Raw genomic sequence first — 23,176 nt, 5'->3', positions numbered from 1 at the left:
CTGATGTGGTCTAGAGCCACTTACCTTACCATTGTTGGCCGTGGCTTCACAAGACATATTACAAGCAGCCTTGTTAAACCCGATGAAGAGGGGCCTGCACAGGATCGATGGCTATCTCATAACTCCATGGGAATGTCTTATCTTCTCAATTCCATGCATTTTTCTGTAGCCCCTGGTTATCTTCTCTTGGACACTGCTGCCCAAATATGGAAGGCTGCCAAAGAAACCTACTCCTAAGTTGGGAATGATGCTCAAGTATATGAACTGAGGAAGAAGATTCATGATACAAAACAGAATGAATTAACTGTCTCTCAATATTATATAGAGCTTTGTAAGTGCTGGCAGAAACTTGATCATTACTCGGATTATCAGCCCACCCCTGCTAGTGATATTGCTGCCTATTGCAAACATGTTGATAATATTCGAGTTTATGATTTTTTGGCTGGACTCAATGTTGAATATGATCAAATTAGAGTCCAGATTCTCAGCATGGATCCTCTTCCTACCCTGGAATAGTCTTATGCATTGGTTCATATTGGTCCAAAGTTTTTCGGGTGTGTATGTTATGCTTGCAATCATCGTCCACATGGGAAGTTAGATCCTCGTGGCATCAGGTGTATCTTTTTGTGCTACTCTACAACTCAAAAAGGGTACAAGTGCTATCATCCCCCCACTCGCCGTGTGATTGTCTCTATGGATGTTGTCTTTCATGAGTCTTCACCATAGTATTTATCGTCACATCTTCAGGGGGAGTTAGACTTGGCTTGTGAAGATGTGCCAACTACATTACCTGCTGCCCATCCATCACCACCTGTTGCCCATCCATCACCATCTACTGCCCAACCATCATCATCAACCACACCACCTGTTGCACCTATTTTCCTATTCCTTTTCAGGGGGAGCAAATACCGGATCAGGTTCCTGTTCAAGAAGGGCCTTCTTCGGATGCAATTCAGGGGGAGCAGCCTACTCCTAGCTTTGTTAGAAGATAGGTTGAAAAACTTCAGGGAAGACTTGAGCGGCCAAACCTTTACGTTTTCACTCGAACTTCTAAAAAGCAACTGGAAACCACCACCCCTGCGGCGCCTTTACTCATCCCATCACCGTCCCTTGAGCCAGAGCCTACTAGTCTGTCTGGTAAGTCTTCTTCTCTTGAATTACCTATTGCTGTCCGTAAAGGTATTTGATTATGTACCCAACATCCTATATCTCATGTTGTTTCTTATGATTCTCTTTCTCCTTCTTATCATGCTTTTGTGTCTTCTCTTTCCTCTATTTCTATTCCTTAGAAGTGGCAGGAAGCATTTGCTAATGCAAAGGGTTGAAAAGCAACTATGGTGGAAGAGATGAATGCCTTTAGAAAAAATAATTCATGGGACCTTGTTGTTCTGCCTCTAGGAAAAAAACCAGTTGGATGTAAGTGGGTTTTTATAGTCAAGCAGAAGATGGATGGTACTGTTGACAGATACAAAGCTAGACTGGTGGCCAAGAGTTTTACCTAGTCTTATGGGATTAATTACCAGGAGACTTTTGCTCCTGTTGCGAAATTGAGTACTGTTCATATTCTCTTATCTTGTGCTATGAATTTTGGGTAGGATTTGCAGCAGCTTGATGTTAAGAATACTTTCCTTCATGGAGAGCTTGAGGTGGAAGTATATATGGAGATTCCTCCAGGTTTCTCATCTGAAAAAACTTACGGGATAGTTTGCAAACTGAAGCGTGTACTCTATGGGCTTAAGCAGTCTCCACGGGCTTGGTTTGACAGATTTCACAAGGCCATGATTTCAGTAGGATACAAACAAAGTAATGCTGATCATACTTTGTTCATCAAACAGTCTGGTGACAAGGTTACTATCCTCATATTTTATGTCGATGATATTGTGGTGATAGGGAATGATGGTGCAGAGATCTCTCGTCTGAAGAGCTTCCTAGGGCGTGAGTTTGAAATAAAGGATCTGGGGATATTTAGGTACTTTCTCGGGATTGAAGTTGCTCGTTCTTCAAAGGGCATCTTTCTCTCTCAAAGGAAGTATGTCATGGATCTTTTATCTAAGATTAGTTTGTTAGGTTGCCATCCATGTGATACATCTATGGAAGTTGGTACTCGACCGAAGGATAAAGATGGTGAATAAGTTGATAAAGGCCGTTATCAGAGAATAGTGGGGAAATTAACTTATCTCTCACATACTAGACCAGACATTGCATTTGCAAGGAGCTTGGTTAGTCAGTTCATGCATGACCCTTATTCTTCACATATGACTGTTGTTCTTCCCATTCTCAATTGTTTGAAGTTAGCTCTGGGAAAAGGGTTTCTTTTGTTTCCCCATGATCATCTCCGTATTAAGGCATATACCGATGCAGATTGGGGTGGCTCTTCTGATCAGTAGTCTACTTCAAGGTACTGCTCATTTGTAGGAGGAAACCTTGTCACTTGGCTCAGCAAGAAACAAAATGTTGTGGCAAGGTCTAGTGTTGAAGTAGAGTTCTGGGCTATGGCACATGGAATCTATCACGACCCAAACCCAGATACAGGTAAAGGTACAGCCTTCATGGGCGCTGATCCAATGATCGCTAAAATCATGTGGAATAATTCAAAACAAAACACAAAATTCTAGTCTCAAACATAAAATATTCAAATAATAGCATTAAATCCCCAAAACTCCTACTGGTGGCAGTCTAATGTTTGTCCAAACTAAAAATCTTAAATTCCAATCTATCAAAGGTTACCTCTGAAACTGCTCTCTATTACATTCATTTATTGAAATAAAATAGCGAGTAATGAAAATAAATGTTCGAGTCACCCTCGAACTCTCCACCAAAAGCATACCTCCGTCTCAAACCTCTGTGATATTAAAAATGGGGTGAGCTAAACAGCCCAGTAAGACAGAAAATAGCAAGAGCACAACACAATAACAACAATCAAGCATTCACAACAATCAAATGAAACACTTTTTAAATTTTTTCAAGACAGTACTACTCGATAAAACACTTGCTTGATAACCCAACACATTTTAAAGAACTCGGTCATTTGAAATCACCCTTTTTATCACTTTAGCCAACACTGAGGGAAACATGTTGTCACCGCCCATAACACGAGAGGAACACGGCCCCCTTACAATCACTTACGATCACTTAAGGTTGTCATCCACTCTGTGACTAATTATACACTACTGACAACTCATTTGTGTACAGTGGGTATGATTTCTATGGCTCCACGGAATACCTCTCTGGTCGCTATGACTCCACCGGCACGGGGCAATCTATTTACCCTTAAACACTTGCATCACTTACCTCTCTTTAACACCCACACTTTCAAAACACTCTCTTTAACAATTACACCTTTAAAATTACACCAAGTGAAAACACAAGTAAAAATCCACAAATAAGATCCCAAAACCACTTTCTCAATCACTACACACAAATTTCATTATCACTAGAATTTACTTACACAATCATAAGGCACATTTTCTTACTATTAAATCGTCATACATCAACAAATACAATGCAAATCATTATAAGCATATGACATCCAATGACAAACACTCAACAAAACACAAGTCAAACATACCATACACCTGTGGTATAAACTCACTATAATCCACTTACCTCAATTTGTGAACGTGTTAATTCGATCCTCCAAACTCCAAGTACTCGAATTAGATACAGCTCCAAATTTGAATATTGAGCACCACAATTTGCTCAAATACAATTATTACTTTTATACAAAAGTTCTTTTATTTTTTTGATATTACTAGTGGAAACCCTAATCTGGATGGGAGAACGACTTAGTTTTAGGGTTAACCTAGGAGAGCAATGGGCTAGAAATCATTGAATTTGTTTGTGTAATCCAATGGAAACGATAGACAATGAATCATGTGGGTAAACCATGAGGACAATGGGAATTACATAAAATTTGTGGTCTGGTTAGGATTAATCATACCATCTCTTTTCATGGTTACAGGGAATTGGTTTACATGTGGATTCGCTTGAGTGTAATAAAACATGTATAAACCATCTCTTTTACCATCCCATAGAAAAAGAGAAACATCTCTTTCTCATGGGAAAATCAAGGGACCAATGGACAATAAATCTTGTGGGAGAATCAAGAGAACAATGGGCAATAAATCATATGAGAAAATCAAGAGAATAATGGATAATAAATTATATGGGAAAATCAAGGGGATAATGGGTAAGAATTCATAAAGAAATCATATGGGAAACATGAACAATGGGTAAAAAATCTGTTGGAATATGTAATCCAGAATACTATGGGGGTATTCTGGTATTTTTGGGGTAGTTTTATTCTTCTTATGTTATTAGTGTAAGTGGGCTATGTGGGTTTTAGTCCTACATCGCCTAGTTTAATCTCTTTGTAATTTTTCCTCTATTATAAGTAGAGGGGCTTACCTATCAATGAAACAAAACCATTATTTTCTCTCATTCTCTCTTTCTAACCCACGATTCTGCCAACATGGTATCAGAGCTGGTCTGATCTCGGTTAGAAAAAGAGAAAAAACCCTACTCCATCTCTCCAATCGACCTCTCCTTCTTCTCCCTCTCTCTCTCTCTCTCTCTCGACTTCTCTTTCTCTGGTTTTCTTCTTCTTCTCCTTGTAAGGGGGCAGCACTAATGAGGTAAAATCCCTGACCAATGATTTAATTGCTGCCCTCATCCATTCTATCTACTTTTTTATAGTAAAATACTGCGGGAATCATCTTTGCGATTTGGGGTTTTCCAGAATTTTTTGGAGATTAACTTCCTATTACTATTGAAGGCTGACCTTCCACCATTGGAGCTCCCTATGCACCCTTCTCCAGCCCCTTTCTACCCTATTCCATTATCCTCATTCCCTATTTCCTTTTTCTCCAAGCTTTAATTAATTCCAGCCACCATACCCTAATCGATCTCAACTAGTCAGGGTTTCAAAACCTTGATTCCAATCGATTTTTGTGTTTCCTTTTTCAGATGCAGCTGATCTTTTGGGGGTGATTCCCTATTACTACAAGCCCTAGTCAACCTAATTTTGGACCCTTTCTGATAGCTGGATTTGTTTCTACAGCAAAAATTCCTTAACTTGCTAATTTGGTTACCTGCCAAAAACCCTAACTTTCAGGTTTCAGTTTTTGCTAATTTTTGGAGGGCTGATTACTCCCACTTCAAGGACCAATCGACCTCAATATTGCACCTATCCAAGTTTTTTGAAGACCCCTACCCTAATTGATCTCTTCTTTTCAGGGTTTTGGAAAACCCTGATAAAAATCGATTTGGGCTAGGGATGTTTGCTGCTGTTCGAGTTCTTTGGAGGTGGTTCTAACATTAAAAGAGAACTCTCCTTCATCAGTTCAAGGCTTGAAGAAGGTCCTTTATGCTGGTGTAGTACTGTAATGCTGCCCTGCTCTACTTCTGCGATTTTTTGGAGTCTCTCCCCTTTAAAGATCAGGTCTCACTCTTACTGGAGATTGATTGTTCATCTTGGAGGTTCCATTCTAGCAGCCTTGGTCAGCATCTATTACATGTCTACATTAGCAATTACAGCCCCCTTTCCCTAAATCGATCTCAATTTCAGGGTTTTCTAAAACCCTGACAACAATCGATTTTAGGGTTAGGGTTTTCGTATCAAGCTCATATTTTGAGGAGTCTTATACATATCAGAGGAATATTCAACTCATATTTCAGCATCATTCATCAGTTATTTTTGGAAATAATTCAGGTTCATTCTTATTGCTCGACTTTTCCAATTATCAACCTATTTTCCTTGTTCTTATGTGGCTGGCTGCTTCAACTACCTATTGGATCTACTGAGTGATTATCTTATATTTGCTGGTTCTATTGAGCTTTACTACCTACCTTGCTGGTTCTATTGATTGGCTTCTGTAAGCATGACTGGTTGACATGTTACTGCTGCCTTTATGTGGACTACTGCTGCCCTATTATTGAGATTGAGTATCCTACTATTGGAGACCGAATTTCTTTCATTATTGAAGACTTGAATCTACTACCCTGGAGATCAGCTTATTTGGGATTACAACAGTATGTTCCAAGGTTATTGGTTGCAACTACGAACCTATTCAGTTATTTGAAGCTTTTTTGGTTCATATCTAGCTTACTTTGAGAGCTTGATCCTAGCCTTATTCCCTAATTCAGATCTGATCCAAGTTTTTTGAAGCTTCTTACATCCATTGTTGTCCAGATATCTTCGTCAATTCTATTTAGCATGTGGGAGTTTATAGTTTGGAATTTTGCACACTGGTTTTTCCTTGTGTGAAGATCGATCAAGTTTTTGAAGAATGGTGCCTTCTCCTTCTAAAAATCAGACCTGTTTTTTTATAATTCAGATATGATCATTGGAGATTGGTGTTTTGAAATTAGTTTGATCGATTGAAAAAGGTTGAAGATTACTGTGTTGCATTGTTTTTGTTCATGGTTCATTATCCCATTGCTCTTTTCACTTCACCACCTCCCAAAACATACCTTTGGCATATACCCATAACCCCTTTGGAAGTTAATGGTATTCTCTAATTTACCATTTCTTCCTTTTCCATTTCCCTTAGCACTTCTTGGAAAATTCTGGAATATTATGTTTTTGCCCTATCTCTTACATCATCTCTGTTATGTCCACGTGTACTACATGTGAGGGGGGGATTATGTACAGTACACCTACAGTACACCTGCAGACATTGTAGAAGCAGAACTTGTATGAACACTTGGTGCAAAACATAGAAGATCAGAGTTTTCACCATTGCCAATGGGTATCTACTTTGTTATTGGGTTGAGTTTACCGTAAGGGGGAGATTGAAGTATTAAAGTATTGAAGATGTTTGGTTATTGCCTGCCTATGAGGTTCTATAGTTGGGTTGATTTTTTCCGCTGCTTGATCTTTTCTGCTGCTTGATTCATCTGCTTGCTGCCCTAGTTGCTTATCTTCAGGATTATCAGTCAGAGATTCATCACTGGACAGCTGTTAAAGATTGGTGAAAGTTTGCTGCTCAAGTCTGCCCAGGTTTTGAAGACCTATTTTTTTCAAGTTCTTGAAGGTTTATTTAGGAGCTGCATTCATCTATCAAACTGGATTCTACTACAACTTAGTTTTTTCCCCTTTTTTGTTCAAGTTGGGCATTAGTACCTTGTATGCACCAACTTGAGGGGGAGTGTTAGCATTATTAGGAGTTATTTTTTCTTTAGTTCAAGCTGGATCTTCTTTCTTTGCTTATTTGTATAATCCAGCTTGAGGGGGAGTGTTGGAATATGTAATCCAGAATACTGTGGGGGTATTCTGGTCTTTTTGGGGTAGTTTTATTCTTCTTATGTTATTAAGTGTAAGTGGGCTATGTGGGTTTTAGTCCCACATCGCCTAGTTTAATCTCTTTGTAATTTCCCCTCTATTATAAATAGAGGGGCTTACCTATCAATGAAACAAAACCATTATTTTCTCTCATTTTGTCTTTCTAACCCACGATTTTGCCAACAAAATCCAATATGAGGAAACATGTTGGATGCGTACTTGGAAGGTAGTAATGGCAATTAATAGCCATATTAGATCTTCGAGAAGAGTTGCAGCAGTAGCACCAACTCACAAGTTCCCCTCTCCCTTCTTGGTTTGCTGTCCCCTCCCCCCTCCCCTTCCCCTTTTTTTTTTTTATTCTTCTCTCTCTCGGATTTTCTCCCTCACGTTTCTGATTTTCTTTTTCTCTTTTTTTTCCCTCTACCTCTGTCCCTTTTATGTCTCTCCCCCTCTTTCGCGATCTCTCCCTCTCTCTCTCTCTCCCCCTCTTTCACGATTATTTTCTCCCCCCTTTTCTGTTATTATTATTAATTTTTTAATATAAGCAATTTCCTATTTAATTTCTAATCTCTAATCCTTTGAGGATTATGAAATTCGCCCCTTTCTCACGGTTTAATTGCATATGTTAGGGTCCACCATTTAACTTAAATCCAAAAATGAATAAAAGATTAATTATAACACCCACCTCCCTTCGCAGCTTATAAGACTTGAACTCATGACCTCTCACTAGTTTACGTCACAACCACTAGACTGACACTTCAATTGTTTATTAAATCTACAAATCAATTTAAATATAGAGTTAAATTGCTCTTTAATTTTAAAAAATCTTGTATACCTTTAAGCCAACCAACCAATACTAGGTTATAACTAAGATCAATAAGCCAACCAACCAATACCAGGTTATAACTAAGATCAAATTCTACACTTAATGGTATTAAGGAAAGAATAATTATTGATTTACCGATTTTCCCTTGAAGTGTAAAATTATGAAAATACCCCTAAGGTGTAAAATTACGAAAATGCTCCTAATGTGTAAAATTAATTAATTCTTAATACTTTAAGCTTTCAAAATTCTGGGGTATTACATCTGCATACCACAAAAAGAAAACCCCCAAAAGATCCCCAAAACAAGAAGCAGGGTAAGTTGAGCCCTAGATACATTGGACCATTTAAAATCCTCAAGGGGATTGGACTAGTGGCATACCAGCTTGCTCCACTACCTACCTTATCTGGTATGCATGACATATTTCACGTTTCATTGTTGAAGAGGTATATTCCGGATCTTTCGCATGTTTTGAGTTACGAATCACTTTAGTTGAAGCAGAATTTGACCTATGAAGAGGCACCGGTTCGAATAATAGAATGCAAGGAGAAAGTGTTGCGGGGTAAGACAATACCACTGGTGAAGGTACTATGGGGAAATCAATCGATCCAGGAAGTAACTTTGGAGCGCAAGGACGAGATGAGAACTTTCTATCCACATCTGTTTGACGATTGAGGTACGAGAGGTACGAGAAATTTCGAGGACTAATTTTTATAAGGAGGGGAGGATGTAACACCCCAGAATTTTGAGAGCCTGAAAGTATTGATCAATAGTTTATTATCTATGCCCATGGGTAGTTTTGTAATTTTACACATCAGGGGCAAATCCATAAATTAATAATTATTCTTTCCTTAATACCATTAGGTGTAGAATCTAATCTTAGTTATAACCTAGTATTGGTTGGCTTAAAGGTATATTAGATTTTTTTGAAAATTAAAGATTACTTTAACTCTATATTTAAATTGATTTGTAGACTTAATAAACAATTGAAGTGTTATTCTAGTGGTTGTGACTTAAGTTAGTGTGAGATCTTGGGTTCAAGTCTTATAAGCTGCAAAGGGAGGTGGGAGTTATAATTAAGCTTTTATTTATATTTTTGGATTTAAGTCAGTGGTAGACCCCACCATATCTAGCAAATAAATCAAGTATTAGGTGGGGAATCCTAAATCGTGGAAGAGAATTGGGATTGTTAGTCAACCTAAATTCAGACATATTCGAGATTAAATAGGAGATTATTTATATAAAAAAATACAATAACAATAATAAGATAAAAAGGGGGCAGAAAATAATCGTGAAAGAGGGAGAGAGAAAGAGACCGAGAGAGATAGGGAGTGGGGAAAATATCGCAAAAGTGATGGAGAAAAGAAAGAGAAACCAGAGAGAGAGAGAACAAAAAAAAAGGGGAAACAGCAAACCGAGGAGAAGAAGGAGAAGAGAGGGGGAATTTGCGTGTTGCTGCAACCGTTGAAGATTAAACTCAGTGCTGCCAAATATTTTTGTTCTTTTCTCTGTTGTAATTCCAGCCAACTATTCTGGGCTTATCCTGGTAATTTTCTTCAATCTTGATTTTCTCATATGATTTATTGCCCATTGTTCTCTTGATTCTCTCATATGATTTATTCCCCATTGTTTCCTTGATTCTCACATAAGATTTATTGTCCATTGTTCCCTTGATTTTCCCATGAGAAAGAGATGTTTCTCTTTTTCTATGGGATGGTAAAAGAGATGGTTTATACATGCTTTATTACACTCAAGCGAATCCACATGTAAACCAATTCCCTGTGACCATGAGAAGAGATGGTATGATTAATCTTAACCAGACCACAAATTTTATGTGATTCCCATTGTTCTCTTGGTTTACCCATATGATTCATTGCCTATCTTTTCTATTGGATTACCCAGACAAATTCTATGATTTCTTGCCCATTGTTCTCTGGTTTAACCCTAAAACTAAGTCGTTCTCCCATCTAGATTAAGGTTTTCACTAGTAATATCAGAAAGCTAAAAGTACTTTTGCGTAAAGTAATACTTGTATTTGTGTAGTTTGTTGTGCCCAATATCCAAATTTGGTATTATGACTAATTCGAGTACTTGGAGTTTTGCGGGTCGAATTAACACATTTACAAATTGAGGTAAGTGGATTATTGTGAGTGTATACCACTAGTATGTGGTATGTTTGACTTGTGTTTTGCGGAGTGTTTGTCATTGGATGTCATATGTTTATAGTTATTTGTATTGTATTTGTTGATGTATGACGATTTAATAGTGATAAAGTGTACCTTGTATTGTGTAAGTAAATTCTAGTGATGATGAAATCTATGCGTGGTGATTGAGAAAATGGTTTTGGGATCTTATTTGTGGGTTTTACCTGTGTTTTCATTTGGTGTATTTTAAGAGTGTGAGTATTAAAGAATGGTAAGTGATGCCAATTGGTGTATTTTAAAAGTGTGAGTATTAAAGAGTGGTAAGTGATGTCATTTGGTGTATTTTAAAAAGGTGCTTGTTAAAGAGTGGTAAGTGATGTAAGTGTTTTAAGGTAAATAGACTACCCCGTGCTGGTGGAGAGTTATAGACACCAGAGAGGTATTCTGTGGAGCTGCGGAAATCATACCCACTATGCACAAATGAGTTGTCAGTGGTGTATAATTAGTCACAGAGTAGGTGCGTAAGTGATTGTAAGGGGGTCATGTTTTCCTCTCGTGTTATGGGCGGTGGCAGCCTGTTTCCCTCAATGCTGGCTAAACTGACAAAAAGGGTGATGTCAAATGACAAAGTTGTTTTAAATGTGTTGGGTTATCAAGCAAGTGTTTTATTGAGTAGTGTTGTTTTGAGAAAGTTTAAAAAGTGTTTGATTTAATTGTCGTGAATGCTTGATTGTTGTTACTGTGTTGTGCTCTTCCTATTTTCTATCTTACTGGGCTGTTTAGCTCACCCCATTTTTAATATCACAGAGGTTTGAGACGGAGGTATGTTTTTGGTGGAGAATTCGAGGGTGACTCAAACATTTATTTTCATTACTCACTATTTTATTTCATTAGATGGATGTAATAGAGAGCAGTTTGAGAGGTAAACTCTGATAGATTGGAATTTAAGATTTTTAGTTTGGACAAACATTAGACTGCGACCAATAGGAGTTTTTGGGATTTAAGGCTATTATTTGAATATTTTATGTTTGAGACTTGAATTTTGTGTTTTGTTTTGAATTATTCCGCATGATTTTAGCGATCGTTTGATCAACGCCCGTGAGGGTTGTACCTTTACTTGTATCTGTGAGGAGTTATGGATTCAGGGTTTACTTCATGACCTTGGTGTTACTGTTCATCACCCAATGATGTTGTATTGTGATAATAAAGCCGCAATTAGCATTGCCCATAATCCAGTGCAGCATGACCGTACGAAGCATGTGGAGATAGACACACTTCATTAAAGAGAAGTTGGAGAGTGGACAGATTTGTATGCTTTTTGTGAAAACCGATGATCAGCTGGTTGATGTTTTCACTAAAGGCTTGTGTGGAAAATTATTTCATCCTATTTTGTTCTAGTTGGGCATGTGTGATATCTATGCACCAACTTGAGGGGGAGTATTGAGTTATGTAGCCCGAGGGGCATTATGGGTTCTCCCCCTATAGCCGATTCATAATTAGAGTCGGCTATGAGGGGGTATTATTGTATTTTTATTCTCTTTTATTGTAAATAAAGGGCTTGGTGATTCTATTGATCACTCAAGCATTCAGTTCTAAAGCTGCTAGCAGGCCTGGTTCCTTCCTTGAATATTTCCAATGGGGCCCACACACTGATCATGTGAACAGTGGCACGTGAACAGTAATTTCCTTGACTTCCTTGAAGTGCATCATATGGTGTTAATGGTTGTTGTCAAACCTTGCATGAATAGAGCCATATCTTAAATAGTAAAAATTCTTACTGTTTTGATAGCAGCTAATTATGTTTCTGTTATAGTAACATTATTCTAATTATTATTATTTTTTGTTACAATCAGTTTTACTGTGCCAAGGACAATGAATACAACGATTTGGCAACTATTTTTTTCAACACTCAGGTTATTGTGAATTTGACCTTTAGTTTTCTATTAGTTTGTGATAAAACTTTATTTTTACCTTTTTTAACTGTTCTTTTGATGAAGTATATTTATATTTTTGGTTGCAGGATGATGCCATACGCAATTTATTTAGTGCAAAAACATTTCATGAGTATAGTGCTCAAAGCCTTATTACCTTCTTGGTATTATATTTCTTTCTTTATTCATTTGGTTGTCTTATTTGCGAGGAAACCATTTAAGGCTATTATAGAGCATGACTGATGCTTATCAAGGTCTGTGCACCAAGGGCATCTATCTACACCTCTTTGATGTGTTCTGTCATCTGTGTTCTTGGAGCACTGAAAGTTGATAAAAAACATGTACTAAGGATGAATTTTTTGGCACATGAACTTCAGGAAGGATCCACGGACATACAGTTTCAACTTACTTTATTGATGGAAGAGACAGCTCTAGTATCATACCTATCTGGTCTCGTTAATAGATGAGCTCTGAATGGGAAACTAATGTTATGGCAGGCTCCTCCATATTATCCATATGAGGCTGATGGTTTTGAGTTGTTCCGAAAAGGAAAAAAAAAATTATATTGACTACAACTGTTGAAATTGACATAATTCTCTATTTTTGAATGCTAAATTTAGGTAAACTCTCTGGCTATTCATTCTAGGGCATTCTGAAAAGAAGCTAAGGATGTTGAACCTTAGAATAGACTGCAAAAATAAAATGTGTCTGAACAGACTATAAATATTACCTTCAAATTTGTCACATGATGAATGAAATGATAACAAGTTCTGGACCCCCTTTGGTGATATTAAATAATCTCTTAGTGCTTACACCAGAATAACAGCATTAAAGTCCTTGTTGGAAAATTTGACTTGGACAAATTCCATTTCTCATATGAGGGAATTTTGGGTTCATGCTTTTTCACTTGAATCATTACTCTTTCATTTGTTTAGTTTTAAGAGTTCCAAAGTGCCAAAGAATAATAGTTGATTACTCCTCAAGTTAATGTTTTCTTCACGTGGTTGTTTATTTGATTAAGAGAGGAGAGCTGTGTTATTTTTTATTTCTTAGCATCAAATTTGGCCTACAGTTGCTGTACAGTTCCAAAATTTCTATGCCTAAATAATAAGTTTTGTTGACTTTTCCCTTACCATTTTCATGCGTTAAGCTTACTTTTTCATTTGGTTGCATGTTTGCAGGTAATGTTTTATACCTTGGCTGTGGTGACGTTTGGTACTGCTGTTCCTGCTGGTCAGTTCGTTCCAGGAATAATGATAGGATCAACATATGGGCGGCTTGTTGGCATGTTTGTGGTTAATTTCTACAAGAAGCTCAACATTGACGAGGGAACGTGAGTCTATTTATTTGTTTTAATTCATAAGAATTATGATTCATGGGGTTTTGATTATTCTGGATATGTTGGGATGGATGAGTCGTAAAACTAGAAAAGATAAGTAATGAACAAAGTAGAGCTAATTTAGGAGTAGGTCTGGTACATGTTAAGTTGTGAGAAAGTCGTTTGAGGTGGCATGGACATGTGCGATGGAGGCCTTTGAATGCTCTAGTACCGATGTATGATTTGATTCGGATTGAAAGAGCTAAAATAGCAGGGGTAGGCCTAAAATGACTCTAAGAGAAGTGAGTAAAGATATGCATAGCTTAGGACTGATAGCAAGTATGGCTTTGAATATAGCTGATTGGAGAAAAAGGATCCATGTACCCAGGGATAAGGTTGAGTTGAGAGATGTGGAAATCATGTTGTAAAAGTCTTATTAAGGATTATGAATTATTGAGTTATAGATGATTCTGTGTTGGGCCAAAGTTTGTCTAAGTGGTCTCAGACTGATTGTAACCACTGAAGATAATGCCAGACTTGTTAAACCTTATTTGGGAAGTTAAGCATGTAGTCAATGTCCGATGGCAAGGGTAGTGACGCGTCATGAGAGTGTCAATGGTTGTAATGAAATAAAAAAGAAGAAAAAATGAGAGAAGTATTGTTTCCTGTGCTAGGTGGACATTTATTGTCTCTATTTTACAACAATAACCTCATGAGAAAAAAATGAATGGCACGTTACTACTATGTTCACTTGGGAAATGTACATAGTTTTTTCATTCCAGGTATTCCTTTTGAATGTAGAACCTTCCACTATATTATTAGCAGACCGAGTGCTTTGATGGAAATCTAAGGCGTCCTCATGAGGTTCAAGCAGGCACACATGCCTAGGGTGTCCAATACACCGAACATTTAGACAGACATATGCATGCAGTTAAACAGTCACCGGGACAATGCCATTCGGCTTCCGTTTAATCTCAATGCAGCAAGGTGTAGGGAGCAGTGACTTGACTATCAAGTCTCCTCTGAACATGATTTTGGCCATCAATTAAAATAAGAACAAAAAAATAATATGTAATTATGAATATTTTCATTGTTACTCTTAAGGTTTAGGGGTGTCAAAGTCTGGACCGCACCTGTAGACCTGACTGGATCTCACCGATTTAAGCCCGAACTGGATCGACCATTTAGTAAGCGGTTTAGTCTCAGTTTCAGGGAGTGCAATAATCGGTTGGTGCCGGTCTTGGGGATTAGACCGTTGGGTGCTTGACCGAAAACCGACCGAACCTGTAAACAAACTGTAACTGAAGAAACCAAACCAGACCATTAACATCCACTCTGAAATCTCTCTCGCACCCTCCCACGTCAGCCGGCTCTGACCTAGCCCTCTCTCACTCTACTTGTCAATCTCTGCCATCGCCGATGCCCCCTCAGCCTCCTTCAAAACACCTCCCTCCTCCCTCTGCAACCAGCTCTGCCCTAAATCTCTCTCTCTCACTCTCCTTGTCAATCACCACCATCACCGACACCCCCTCAGCCTTCTTCTTCCTCCAAATGCTTCCCTCCTCCTTGCTGGTGCCATGAAGGAACTGTAGCTCTCATCCATTCGATGCCGGTGCTCACACCCATGGGGTCTCCACCTAACTCCAACTCCTCCATGGGCTGCCATTCTTGGAAGTCCACCAGCTGCTTCTCTGGTTCCTTGAAACCATTGTCGACAAGCTCAAGTAGCGACACCGAGGCGTCCAGGCTCCTTGGTCGCCTTGGCCTGCCTTGTTGATGTCGCCTTGATTTTGAACCCTCTCCAATGCCTTGGTCGCCTTGCAGCCTTGATCACTGTCAGGTAGTCAAGTTGACCATGGTTGATGGTTCACACTTCACAGGTAAGCCTCTGCCCTCTCTCTTTCTCAGAGTCATTTGGACTGTACGTTTGTAACCCTCTCTCTATCTCTTTGACCCTATCTCCCTGGTTTTTTGTTTTTTCAATGGCCGATCAATCCGTTGCGGCTCTGCTGCTCCCTCTCCGAGAACCCAGCTCTCGTGGTGTTGGTGGAGAACACCTGTAAGGATGGAGGAAATTCTTGTAATCATGTAGAAGACCGATTAAGGCCTGGTTACCGACCGACTGTTAACCAGTCGGCCACATTGCTGGGCATAGCAGACCGATTGCTTATTCGGTCAGTCACGGTCTTGGCCCTCAGCTGCACAGGGCCGATTATGGCCACAGAAACCGGCCGAGACCCCTTCTTAGATCCAATTATTTTTGACTTGGAAAAAGTCATTGTTCTCAATAAAAATTCATTTGACTCATTTAGGCCATATAAGGCTGGAATTCTGTCACTATGGTTTCAGTAACAGGCAACTACAAAGTCAGAAGAGTTTGATTTTTTTAGTTTTTGTTTTTGCTAGAATCAGTCATTTTTAATCATTATGCTGATATCTCCCATTTGTGGAACTGGAAGTTGGTCTTTAATTTGTATTCATTTCTATTCCTCCAAGGTGCTCAATTGTCTTCCTGATATAGTTTATGAGTATTTGTTTCAGTTGTGGGTCCTATTCTTGCATCTATGCTCTATTTCGCGTGAGGACAAAATATAAATTTTTTTTTTTGGTGCCCTCCTAACATTTCAATGGTTGTTGACGTTGCTGTCTTCAAGAGATACTATATACAAAACACATATGTTTGCCTCAAGTCTTCGTGCCTTTTTCAGGTATGCTTTGCTTGGTGCTGCTTCTTTCCTTGGAGGTTCAATGCGAATGACAGTATCCCTTTGTGTCATTATGGTTGAGATCACAAATAACTTGAAACTCTTGCCGCTTATAATGCTTGTTCTTCTTATATCAAAGGTATTTCTTTGACATAAAATACTGGCTTGTTTCTTCTAAGTTATGCACTTTGCTTAATGCACTAAGTATTTTTTTTTGACAGGCTGTTGGTGATGCTTTCAATGAAGGTTTGTACGAAGTGCAGGCCCAGCTGAGGGGCATTCCATTACTTGAATCAAGACCTAAATATCATATGCGGAATATGACAGCAAAGGAAGCGTGCAGGAATCAAAAGGTCAGCCTTGTAGAAAAAAATTCAGATTGCTTCTTCCTTTATTTTCCCTTTTATTCGAGATTTCCACTTACAGCTAGCTTCACTTCTACCTTGACAGGTTGTGTACTTCCCTCGTGTTGTCAAAGTATCTGATGTAGTTTCTGTCTTGCGGAGCAGCAAGCACAATGGCTTCCCTGTGAGTTATGCCTGTTCCTTCGATAAATGAAGACACACAGACCACACATACACACACATACATAAATCACAAGATACCGGGGGTGCTGTTCATGGCTGTAATATTCTCTTGTTCATGTCACATTGGGATTCAGGTGGTAGATCACCAAGGGAATGGGGAGTCACTTGTTATTGGCCTCATACTTCGTAGGTAGAACTTGCTTTTCTCTCTTTTCAGTTGTTATGTCATTGGTTTATCAAGAAATGCATGCTTGATGGTGTTGTTGTATTCATAGATTCTAAAGTAATTTGTTCTTGATGCAGTCATTTGTTGGTACTTCTACAGTCTAAAGTTGATTTCCAGCATAGCCCTTTGCCTTGTGATATAAGAGGTGGATCCATACCAATCAGGTATGCAGAGGTTTCGTATAATCTTTAGCCCTTCCTTGCTCATTTGACAAAGGTTAATCCATTGCCTGAATATTTCCACAGGCACAACTTCAGTGAATTTGTGAAACCTGTCTCCAGTAAAGGACTGTCCATAGATAAGATTTATTTAAGTCCAGATGACTTGGAAATGTACATAGATCTTGCACCTTTTCTGAACCCCTCTCCATACATTGTCCCTGAAGATATGTCTTTGACAAAGGTGAGCATCTCCCTTCCATTTAAAAAGGATATTTTATTTGATTTCTATTACGAGTATGGTCACATATGTTTCTTTTCTTACCTGTTATTGGTGTACAGGTGTATAATCTTTTCCGCCAACTAGGATTGAGACATATATTTGTTGTTCCTCGTCCCTCTCGTGTTATTGGCCTGATTACTAGGAAAGATTTATTAGTTGAGGTACTTAATCTGTTTCTTTGTTATTTGTATTCTTACACAATTGTGCATTCTGCATTGAGAGTTTACTGGCTGGGTTGCAGGAAAATGTGGATCCGGCCACTGTGGAGCTCCAATCGACTAGTGTAAGGTCTTGATGCAGCTACCCATGTTGTCTCTTCAATATCTTTGGTACTCCTGCCATTATGCTACCTCCAATTTTGATCTGGAAGCTAGTTTAAATAATCATGAACTCTTACATTGTGATTGCAACTGCTTTAAAATATCTAGTTTTCTGAAAGAAGAAACATCAAGAAAAAGAGATCTGTACCCTTGGCATTGAAAACAATGTCATCAAGTTATCCCTGGATTGTTTATGCCTGTGAACTGGGAAGATAGGAATACTGTTCTTTGACTTTGGGTATGCTTAGTACCAGGAACCTTTTGAGCTTGACACCATTTGGAGAACCAGAACAAATCTGATGTTGTAATGTATAGACTTCAGCTTGCTCAACTCATTCATAATGCTATATAGGTTGCATTGATTGCTTCATGAAATCTTCACTAATGCTTAACTGGTCTTTTTATTCATTTATATTCAAGTCAAAGGGATCATAAGAAATGATGATTTCATTTCTCTGGCTGCCAATGAATTACTGAAATGCTGTTACCCACTCTACCTGCTTGATTGGAACCACCGATTGTATCAATGCAACTATGGAATAATCACGTTGTCAGTTCTCAAGACAGATTGAGTCACATGGAACCCCTGATCAAAATATGAATGAAACAGCACTACTTGAAATCCCAGGAATAGTACCTACTATGAGAATGTTGCTACAATTCCAGTTGTGGATGTGAGGATTATTTATATGTTGGCTGGGGAGATTGAGATTTTACTTTGTCACAGAGAGCAAATTTTATGTCTTCCCCATGACTTTTTAGTCTTCTAGTAGTTGGATAATGTGATCAGTTGCTTTTCTAGATTTCACATTTGTGTTTCTTCATTTTCAAGCCTCATTTTGTTTGTTAAGAAATACAAAGTTACAATGTAGATGAAGAGAAAGTAAGAATTCTGATGTGGAGAAAAAAGCTCTAATTGGAAATGGAGAATGGAAGCGTACTAGCTCTCAAAATGCAAGTGCTACAAGCTGTTCAGGACTCTCAGTCATGGACAATGTTGCTTTGACTTGGGAGAAAGTAGCAAACTAATTCCTTAAGAGAAAAAGGGACCATTAGCATAGGATGGTTCAATCCTTCCAGGGGCTTTTCTCAGTACATATATGATATGTCCTAGATTAGTGATTCATTGATTAATTTATGAATTTTGACAGCTGACTCTTTGCAGATTGTAGTCCTTTGTTTGTTTATTGAATCTTGTTTTTTTCTCAATTTTATGGTAGTTAATGCAGTCCATTAAACTTCATGCTCCATAATTTTTTGGATAAGAATTTAGCAAAAATTTCTGAAAACTTTGGAAAAATAAACTATCTGGATATCTTAGATATTTGGCCTTTCTGGTGGAGTATAATCCGAGATCATCCTAATTCCTATTTTTATCCCTCCCCCCCCCCCCCCCCCCCCCCCCCAAAAAAAAAAAAAAAAAGATCCTAGACCACTAGCTGTTTTTTATCCTACTGCAAGTGGTTGAGGAGATCTACCAGGATGAGGAATGTTACCCTTAGGTGGGTGGTCAGACCATATTCTCTAATCTCCCTATGACATGGTTGCTTTTTAAGATTCCTTACTCTATAGAGAGTGAGAGAGAGAGAGAGAGGGGAAGAGATTCTGTTTGGGAGTGGCGAGGAGAGGAAAGACATTCTGTTTGGGAGTGTTCTTTGGATCCAAAGGAGTTGGTTGTCTTAGATACATAATCATAGAATGTGGAAAGTAATTTGGATGCCTCCTAGGAAGTCTGCTAACATTGTGGGCTGTGGCACAGGATAATTACATTCAAAAAATGGAATTGAATTGAGAGTGCTTTGGATCCTGGCCAATGCTTCTGAGGTCAATTGAGCGTCCTGTGGAAGTTATGTCTCAATATATGCAATATGATGTGGAAGTTTGAACGACTCTAGTTATGGTTAGCAATTTAGCAGTTCTTCAATTCGTTGTAATTTAGACATACATCTTGTTCAATCATCATTTACAATTCCAAGTTTTGTGGGATGTCTTTTAGCATGTGATTATAAAGATTCCCCTGTTGATGTGGACATCCTTTCTTTGTTCCTAATAAGTTCATCGATAGGTTACACTTTTGTTGTTCTAACTTCTAACTGCTAACTGCTTACTGAGTATCTATCATCTCTCTGTTGCAGACCTCATCGGCGTGATAGAAGAGTGCTTGGGAGTGATTCAGAGTCGGAGCATCCACTTCTTAATGGTCTTTTGGTCCAAGAATGAAGATTGGATAAGCCAATGTGCTAATGAAACTGTCATTATTCTTCCACTACCCTCTTATAATATGTGGTTTCTTTTACCAAAAAAAAAAGATGGGGTTTCTTCCCCCGTTTGGCATGCTGGGGCTGTAATTACAGCTAATCATGTACTCTATATCCATTTTAGAAACAAGTGTTCTAGGGTCACAGATAGTAGGGAATGCGGAGAGTGATTATATATGCAGCAGAGGAAAACCGTTGTAGGAAAAAGGTTTCTAGTTCTGACATGTTCCCCGTTCTTTTGTTCTGGGGGCGGGGATTGGGGAAATTCATATGCAATTGTCTGCTTAATTTTGTCCAAGCTTTCATTATACTCTTGAATTGAAGATTGAAGGGGGTTTCTTTGCGTTGAGTTTTTGTTAATAACAAGTGATAAAAAGCAGGAGCTTCAGTTTACGTAGTTTCCAGCATTTTGAAATGGGTCCTTCTAGGTGATCATTATGCGTAAGTGAAGCGACGTATAACATGTTACTGTTTGCCATTTGCTAGTACATGGGTTAAGTATATGAGGTGGAAGAAACAACATACATCTCAATTGTTAAATTTTAGTCCAAAATAAGTAAGGAAAATCGTTCAAACTCTGATTCCAAGTCTGAATAAAAGTGTCAAAATGGAGATGAGTATAAAATACCAAACATTTTTTATAATGTTAACTACCTCCTCTACTCTTTTTAAGCTAAAATTGTATCAATAAGATGCTTGACTGGTATTTTTATCACATGGACTAATCTATGTTCTATAATGTGTTAAATATAGTGACGGAAAAGAAAACTCTTTTGAAAATGAATGATTGAAGTCTTGATGGTAAAATTTCTATATCAAGACAGAGACAGGTGAATCTTCACATACGTGAAGTGGACTCTCAATTCAAATATGCTAGCATACTAACGTGTGTCCAAGGCTTGACGGAATAGGAAGGGCCCTTATCCGTCTTTTTAAAATTTCTTGAACATGCAAATGCAAGAAGAGATGTATTTATTGAATTCAAGTAAGAATAGTCGAAAATCTTGTGTAGAAATTTTGGTGGTGGGAAGACTCTCAGATTGCAATATCATGTTAGAACACGCAAGAATTAGCAAATCTCATCTGAGGATCTGCTTGAAACCCTCGTTAGAGAAGCTTTCTGTTATGGGACACTGTTTGGGTGCTTGAACGAGGGTTTACAGACTAGATTTGATGCCTCTGAGTCAAGCTTATATTATGATGTTGAAAATCCATTTGTTTTTCCATCAGAAGCATTATTCCAACATGAAAGAAGAAGAAGCATAAAAAAATAGGGCAAGAGGACACCTGGGTTGTTAGTGCGTTCATGTCAATGTTGATGTCTCTGATCATACTAAATTACCTTCAAATCTTATCTATATCATCACCTTCAGGTCATTTCATGGAACATCAGTAAAAGCAAAATCTGAACACTAGATGAATACTTTTGAAATTTAAGCTTGACTGCAGTCATGGAGTGTAATGGTCAAACACTCAAAACAACTATATCTTAACAAACTTCACCAGATCTAACCATGGAACAAAAACTCGATCGAAACCTGTCGAAACCACCGAGTTAACTCGGTTTCCCAGGTTTCCGAGACGAGTTGAAGGAGGATTTTATAAAATCCCTTGATTCGATCGGGTTTCGATCATATTTCGGTGGTTTCGACACATATGCCCATCGAAACTAGGGGAAACTTGGCTTGAAATTAGGACATACAAGTATTTATGCCAGAAATCAAGATAGACACTTAGTTATGTCTAATATCATTTAAGTAAATATTTTTGTATTTGTATTTCATTTACTTAAGATACTATTCATAAATAAGCAAATAACCCTTTATTTGAATCCAATAAAAATAGTTAAGAAAATAAATTCCAAAAGGAAAAATGTCAACCTCCCAGTTAAAGAACAAAAACTGGATTTTCGACTGTAGGTGCAATTTTTAATTTTCTAATGTTAGGATTTTTCTCAAATCTAAAAATTCCATAAATCTTAATTTGGTAAAACAGTACTAAAAACCAAAAGTGCGGTAAAATATTCATTTATTTTGATGTTCAAAAAAATATTTTCATTCATAGCGATTTTGACAGCATTTGCGCACACCAAATTAAGTTTGACCAGTACATAACTCCTTTAATATAAATTAGATTTAATCAATCTTGTACTTATTGAAAAGCTATCAAAACAAAGTTTTCTAACAAATCCAAGATTGCTTAAATCTCGTTTATCTTGAAGGAGTTATGTTTCGGTCAAACCTTATTTGATACACCATGTTCAAGAACAATATACAATATTAAACTTGGATCAAAACTACAAGTAATATTTTTAGTGTTCTTTATGTGAAACTAATGCATGGATTGGGTTTAAAGTGTCAAAAATAGGTAACACAACAAGAATCAGAACAAAAAAAAAACTTATGGGCCTCGAAATCAAAGTTCGAGTTAACTTGGAGAAAATCCCAAATTTCAACTGAGATATGATCGAAATCGAGATAAACTCGTCTTCTGACTGATCAAAACCTAATCGAAACCCGATTTTTAGAACCTTGAATGTAACCATAAATCTAGTTTTAGATCCTTCTAACGTCAGATTTGAACCACTCTGCTCTGTTTTGTATTTTATTTGCCTTCCAATCCCAATCACACCATCGGAATCATCACCAAATTAGATTTTCTTTTTTAAAAATCCAACCCACTCTCCCCAGGTGATCATGAAAATGGCCTTTGACTAGATACAATAATTGTTGCAGCTGACAGGATGGCTTCCTGCAAATGATGTTCGTGAGGAATAGAAATTAAAAAGTCGTCTTTTATGAGAGAGAAGAAATTAAAAAAGTATTATGTATTATTAGAGAAATGAAATTATAAAACGAAATGTAGGTCACTAACTCTTTTTAAATTCTTATAATTTTTTCAACATCTTTAATAAAAGAACCAATAATTTCCCCTTAAGTACGAACTCCTTAAGGGGACACATGCCGACATGCCAGCATACGTAAATTGGGATTTTCTATTTTGGTAAACACGAGAATTGGAAGTTCACCTTCATGTAATTGGAGATTCACCGGAATCGACAATACATCAGTAGAGTCAAGGGTAATCTCACGTTATGTTTTAACCAAAAAATAAAAAATAAAAAATCTCACGTTATGTCATTTATGTTGTTTGATTGCCTGTGGGAAAAAATAGTAAAAGTCTTTGTCGTGAGATTTTTGG

The 23,176-nt window shown here is 37.8% G+C and overlaps 1 protein-coding gene and 1 long non-coding RNA gene across 2 annotated transcripts in view; both read left to right on the top strand.

The window, feature by feature from the left end:
- LOC122642099 (chloride channel protein CLC-d-like) overlaps positions 1-19,956 on the top strand; it is a 56,380-nt gene extending 36,424 nt beyond the window's left edge. Inside the window, exons 12-23 of the mRNA XM_043835514.1 lie at positions 12,103-12,162; positions 12,270-12,344; positions 13,362-13,513; positions 16,207-16,342; positions 16,425-16,556; positions 16,654-16,731; positions 16,865-16,920; positions 17,034-17,120; positions 17,202-17,358; positions 17,457-17,558; positions 17,639-17,685; positions 19,853-19,956. Of these exons, the coding sequence (XP_043691449.1) occupies positions 12,103-12,162; positions 12,270-12,344; positions 13,362-13,513; positions 16,207-16,342; positions 16,425-16,556; positions 16,654-16,731; positions 16,865-16,920; positions 17,034-17,120; positions 17,202-17,358; positions 17,457-17,558; positions 17,639-17,685; positions 19,853-19,937 (1,167 nt within the window). The 3' untranslated portion in view covers positions 19,938-19,956. The remainder of the gene's footprint in view (positions 1-12,102; positions 12,163-12,269; positions 12,345-13,361; positions 13,514-16,206; positions 16,343-16,424; positions 16,557-16,653; positions 16,732-16,864; positions 16,921-17,033; positions 17,121-17,201; positions 17,359-17,456; positions 17,559-17,638; positions 17,686-19,852) is intronic.
- LOC122642100 lies at positions 18,463-19,117 on the top strand. The gene is made up of 2 exons (XR_006330013.1): positions 18,463-18,713; positions 18,764-19,117. It is a non-coding gene; the product is annotated as an uncharacterized LOC122642100 (long non-coding RNA).
- Positions 19,957-23,176: the final 3,220 nt, after the last annotated feature.

The sequence above is a fragment of the Telopea speciosissima genome, chromosome 10 (assembly GCF_018873765.1).
Source record: "Telopea speciosissima isolate NSW1024214 ecotype Mountain lineage chromosome 10, Tspe_v1, whole genome shotgun sequence".
In the NCBI taxonomy this organism is placed as follows: domain Eukaryota; kingdom Viridiplantae; phylum Streptophyta; class Magnoliopsida; order Proteales; family Proteaceae; genus Telopea; species Telopea speciosissima.
This window is presented reverse-complemented; position numbering and strand designations above follow the sequence as displayed.